General features: G+C 39.6%; 1 protein-coding gene across 1 annotated transcript; it reads left to right on the top strand.

Annotated features, from left to right (window-relative positions):
- Window positions 1–1782: 1782 nt before the first annotated feature.
- LOC144273523 (olfactory receptor 10C1-like) lies at window positions 1783–2718 on the top strand. The gene has a single exon (XM_077832145.1). It carries the CDS (start codon window positions 1783–1785, stop codon window positions 2716–2718), a length of 936 nt encoding a protein of 311 aa, XP_077688271.1.
- The last annotated feature ends 3668 nt before the right edge of the window (window positions 2719–6386 follow it).

The following is a 6386-nucleotide window of genomic DNA, read 5'->3' as shown; positions in this document are numbered from 1 at the left end:
CCCTTGGTGAATCCATGCTGACTGTTCCTGATCACTTTCCTCTCCTCTAAGTGCTTCAGAATTGATTCCTTGAGGACCTGCTCCTTGATTTTTCCAGGGACTGAGGTGAGGCTGACTGGCCTCTAGTTCCCAGGATCCTCCTTCTTCCCTTTTTTAAAGATGGGCAGTACATTAGCCTTTTCCCAGTCGTCCGGGACTTCCCCCGATCACCATGAGTTTTCAAAGATAATGGCCAATGGCTCTGCAATCAAATCCACCAACTCCTTTAGCACTCTCGGATGCAGCGCATCTGGCCCCATAGACTTGTGCTCATCCAGCTTTTCTAAATAGTCCCAAACCACTTATTTCTCCACAGAGGGCTGGTCACCTTCTCCCCATGCTGTGCTGCCCAGTGCAGTAGTCTGGGAGCTGACCTTGTTTGTGAAGACAGAGGCAAAAAAAGCATTGCGTACATTAGCTCTTTCCACATCCTCTGTCATGAGGTTGCCTCCCTCATTCAGTAAGGGGCCCACACTTTCCTTGACTTTCTTCTTGTTGCTAACATCCCTGAAGAAATCTTTCTTGTTACTCTTAACATCTCTTCCTAGCTGCAACTCCAGGTGTGATTTGGCCTTCCTGATTTCACTCCTGCATGCCCGAGCAATATTTTTGTACTCATCCCTGGATCCCTTTGGATCGTTATTGAGCAGAACCCCTCATCAGCATGAACGCATGTCATCTGGAATGGTGGTTGAAGCATGAAGGGACATACGAATCTTTAGCCCATCTGGCACTTGCCGGCTTGCAATGCCGGCTACAACAGTGCCATGCGAATGCCTGTTCTCACTTTCAGTCATACCCTGTATGCCTCCATAAGTACTGTGCAGTATAGATGTATCCATACAGCGAAACATGGACCCTAATCTTCCTTACCATACTGTAACATTTGTGCAACCCACTTGGGTCCAGTGAAGCTACTCCTAATTTTAGTCGTAGTGTCAGTAAAAGGACAATTGGTGGAAAAGAAAGGGATTGCAAAAGGTTTAGAATGTACGAAACAGGGAAAGGTTCATGGGTAGATAAAGAGAAGCACAAACAGAGGTGCAGGCATGAACGATGAAGGGACAAAGTGAATGAGATCAGGATTAAGGGCACTGAAGTCAATGGACTGTTGCCAACCTCATGAAAAGGAGATGAGAAGCAAGCCAGCTCTCTAGCACAGTGTATAACATAATCATGCAGTGAAATTATGATAAACAAAGTCTGTGTTCTCAGCTGATGTATATTGACCTAGCTTCCCTGATTGTGCCACATGCCAGGAGAAAATATGCTAAGGGGTCATATGTTATTTTAACATACATGTTCTAAAAGACTTGGAAGCAGATTTTGATGTTAGTTCCACCAGAGTAAATCCATTGAAGGCATTTCAGATCACACTCGTGGTTTACACAAGTACAAATTTATCAGTCAAAGTTTTTTTCCTTTGATGCTAGTAAAAAGGTGCATTTACACTGAGGTTAGGAACATGCACCAATGTAAAGCTGTTGTGACTGAGAGGAGAATGTGAACCATCAGCCTTATTGAAGTTACTCTGGATTGACAGTGTTGTGACAGGAGAATTGGAACAAAATAGTGTTGGTCCTGATTCATATTAGACAGAGGAATGTATGTGTGGAGAGATAGGGGAAAAGTCATGATAGATAGATCAATTAGATTAGATGTCAGTTTGACTTGATTTAAAGTACCAAACTAATATGTAGTTTTTCTTTTCAAGTCTCAAGTTGAATTATACTGAAGAAGAAAATGAGAAAAAACACCTCTATGACTGAGTTTGTCATACTGGGCTTCTCTGATCATCCAGACATGAATCCTGTTTTATTCTTGGTATTTCTATGTATCTACATCATCACAGTGCTGGGCAACATCATCATCATTATCATCATAAGTGTGGATCCTGTTCTTCACATCCCTATGTATTTCTTCCTCAGGACCTTGTCTTTTCTGGAGATCTGTTACACATCAGTCACTCTACCCAAGATACTGGCCAACCTGGTCTCAGAGAGTAAAACCATGCCCTTTGCCAGCTGTGCTATACAGATGTATTTCTTTCTATTCTTCGGTGTTACTGAATGCTTCCTGCTTGCTTCTATGGCATATGATCGCTACAGTGCTATATGCAACCCACTACATTACACTGCCATCATGAATAAGAGGGTTTGCATCCAGCTGACAGGTGGCTCATATATCTGTGGCACCTTGGCAGCCATGGGGCACACAACTTTTGTCTTCACACTTCCTTTTTGTGGATCCAATGTAATCAATCACTTCTTTTGTGAGATCCAGCCAGTGTTGAAGCTGGTGTGCGGGGACACCTCTTGGATCGAGATCCTGATAATTTTGGGTGCTGCCTTCGTCCTCATGATGCCTTTCATGCTGATCCTGGTGTCCTACATCTGTATCATCTCCACCATCCTTAAAATTAGGTCCACTGAAGGCAGGCGCAGAGCCTTCTCCACCTGCTCCTCACACCTCATTGTGGTGACAATGTTCTATGGGACAGCCCTTATCATGTACGTACGCCCCAAGTCCAGCTTCTCTCCAGATGTGAACAAGTTACTCTCTCTGTTCTACTCAGTGGTGACTCCAATCTTGAACCCCATTATCTACAGCCTCAGGAACAAGGAGATGAAAGGTGCTTTGAGGAAAACAGGGATGAAGATATTTCATCCAGAAAAATAGACAATTTCCCTTCAACTGGATTATCCCCTGGGGAATATCTCACCTCTCAAGAAACTTTACAGCATGGAAGAAACCAAGAAACATTTCAGCATTATAAAGAAATTTATCTAATCAAATGTAGTGCTGGAGAACTTTTTTTGAAGTTTGTATTTCAATTAATTTTTGTAATTAAAATTATTAATTTCAGCAAAAGAAACGAGGTTTTTTTTTCAATCCCCTTCTGGTCTAAAAATCTGTGACTATTTAGAAAAGAAAAGAAAATTACACTGCTTCCTCTTCACATTTTTTGACCTGTTCTAATTCCAGTATATCTATATTTTGTAGGAAAATCTCCCATATTTAAATTAGATGTGACTGAAATTTTCTAAATCCTCAAAGATTTATCTTCCCTAAAGTCAAAGAGAAAAGCATATATTGGGTGGAGGAGCTTGAAAACGTTTTGCTATTATTTTTTCACCTTCAGTAGAAGTATTTCAAATTTTTAGCACTTTGCAATTAATGTCAAAATATACCTTCAAAGGAATTTCAGATATCTCAAAAAGAATGTGAACTATTATTCCCTACCTGCATGAATAGCTATGATATGGCTTCATATAATGGGGCATTTGAGGTGAATCAAAGACCAGGTCCCCAGGGTTTCTAAAGAAGCTGTTGAATTTTCCCATTCCTTCTGATACTGAATATGTTGTTGATGACAGAAAGGAGATGAATGTGGGCTATGGAGGAGGTAAGAAATTTCTTGTTTTGACTATATTTCCTTTGGATTCTTCTAAATGTGCTGAATCTAGATAAGTCTCCTTAAATTCCTATTATTTCTTGAGCTGAATGCGCTCTGTTTTAAAGTTTCAAGCACAGACATTAAACTAGTGCAAAATCACAAGTGACTGTATTGCAGGTTGTCAAGGTTCCTTCCCCACTCTGAACTCTAGGGTACAGATGTGGGGACCTGCACGAACCCCCCCCCCCCAAGCTTATTTTTACCAGCTTAGGTTAAAACTTCCCCAAGGTACAAACTATTTTACCTTTTGTCCCTGGACTTTATTGCTGCCACCACCAAGCGTCCAACAAATATAACAGGGAAAAAGCTCACTTGGAAACATCTTTCCCCTCAAAATCCCCCCAAGTCCTACACCCCCTTTCCTGGGGAAGGCTCGATAAAAATCCTCACCAATTTGCATAGGTGGACACAGACCCAAACTCTTGGATCTTAAGAACAAGGAAAAAGCAATCTGGTTCTTAAAAGAAGAATTTTAATTGAAGAAAAAGTAAAAGAATCACCTCTGTAAAATCAGGATGGTAAATATCTTACAGGGTAATCAGATTCAAAACATAGAGAATCCCTGTAGGCTAAACCTTAAATTACAAAAAGACACAAAAACAGGAATCTACATTCCATTCAGCACAACTTATTTTCTCAGCCAGTTAAACAAAACAGAATCTAACACATATCTAACTAGATTGCTTACTGACTTTTTACAGGAGTTCTGACATGCATTCCTGCTCTGGTCCCTGCACAAGCATCACACAGACGGAGAGAAACCTTTGTTTCGCCCCTCTCCAGCTTTGAAAGTATCTTGTCTCCTGTCATAAATATAAAGGGAAGGGTAAACACCTTTAAAATCCCTCCTGGCCAGAGGAAAAATCTTCTCACCTGTAAAGGGTTAAGAAGCTAAAGGTAACCTCGCTGGAACCTGACCAAAATGACCAATGAGGAGACAAGATATTTTCAAAGGCTGGGAGGAGGGAGAAAAACAAAGGGTCTGGGTCTGTCTGTGTGATGTTTTTGCCGGAGACAGGACAGGAATGCAGTCTTAGAATTTAGTAAGTAATCTAGCTAGGTATGTGTTAGATTATGATTTCTTTAAATGGCTGAGAAAATAGCTGTGCTAAATAGAATGAATATTCCTGTCTGTGTGTCTTTTTTGTAACTTAAGGTTTTGCCTAGAGGGATTCTCTATGTTTTGAATCTAATTACCCTGTAAGGTATTTACCATCCTGATTTTACAGAGATATTCTTTTTTATTTCTATTAAAAGTCTTCTTGTAAGGAAACTGAATGCTTTTTCATTGTTTTAAGATCCAAGGGTTTGGGCCAGTGGTCACCTATGCAAATTGGTGAGGATTTTTAACAAACCTTCCCCAGGAAGTGGGGTGCAAGGGTTGGGAGGATTTTGTGGGGAAAGACGTTTCCAAACTACGTTTTTTTCAGGAACCCAGATAAAGTTTGGTGGTGGCAGTGGAAGTCCAAGGGCAAAGGGTAAAATAGTTTGTGCCTTGGGGAAGTTTTAACCTAAGCTGGTAAAAGTAAGCTTAGGAGGTTTTCATCCAGGTCCCCACATCTGTACCCTAGAGTTCAGAGTGGGGAAGGAAACTTGACATCTCCTCATTGGTCATTTTGGTCAGGTGCCAGCGAGGTTATCTTAGCTTCTTAACCCTTTACAGGTGAAAGGGTTTTTCCTCTGGCCAGGAGGGATTTAAAGGTGTTTACCCTTCCCTTTATATTTATGACACAGGTAATAGTAGAGCTGGTGGAAAATATTCCAACAGAACAGTTTTCCACCAGAAAATTCTGATTTGATTAAATCAAAACCTTTTACATTGCAACATATTGATTCTGTCTAAATTTGGATAGGACATTATCAGAAAAGTTTGGCTATTCTATTCAATTCAAAATGATTGCATGGGAAGATATTATTAAAATGTACCAAAATGAAATATTGTTAGATGATAGAAATGAAACATTTCATCATGTATTCATAAGATTCCAACACAATATTTTTGGAACATATAATTTTGTAAAATAAAATCAGAGATTTTTGCCTTTTCATCCTGGTTTGTGATTAAATGAAATTTTGAAATCTTAGTATTTACCGTGGGACATAAATTCTGCTTTTTGAGCAAATGTAGTTAATAATATGAAAAAGGAAATTAATTCCTCAACTCTGATCTCACTTCATTGAGTTTACACTGATGGAACCATGTGGCCTTCAATGAAATGACTGTGTACAGCAGAAGATGATCTCATAGGGTAGACGTTTAGCTACCTCAGCTTTCCTCCTGTTTTTTACTGGCGTAATTGCATTAATTGCTGTGAGTTTCATAGGGATAAGAGAGCGGAGAACCATGCTCTAAATAACTGTAATTTGATAAAGAGACTTAGACGACTATCAAAATATTTATTCAGTAATAATTCATTATTGGACTTTTGGTGAAGACTCAGGGTGCAATTTTGGTGAGAAGCAGGTCTCAAATATAACTAAAATAAAACAAAATTTAAAATTGCACTCAGTAAAAATGGATTCCCTTATATATACACATTCAAGAGCACAATACTTTTTACAGTCATGATCTAGATGGTTTACACAGGGAGAGACGTGTTCTCATCTTCCTTACCATAATGTAATGTTACTGCAACTCATTTAGCTCCAGTGAAGCTACTCTTAATTTATCGTACTGTAATTAAGCATAGAAAAGGGACAACTAAGGGAGGAAATGTTAGACTTCTATAAAATCATGAATGGTGTGGAGAAAATGAAAAGGGAAATCTTATTTATTCCTTTGCTTAACACAGAAACCAGGGATCATAGAATCATAGAATCATAGAATATCAGGGTTGGAAGGGACCCCTGAAGGTCATCTAGTCCAACCCCCTGCTCGAAGCAGGACCAA

This window comes from Eretmochelys imbricata, chromosome 13 (assembly GCF_965152235.1).
Source record: "Eretmochelys imbricata isolate rEreImb1 chromosome 13, rEreImb1.hap1, whole genome shotgun sequence".
Classification (NCBI taxonomy): domain Eukaryota; kingdom Metazoa; phylum Chordata; order Testudines; family Cheloniidae; genus Eretmochelys; species Eretmochelys imbricata.
This window is presented reverse-complemented; position numbering and strand designations above follow the sequence as displayed.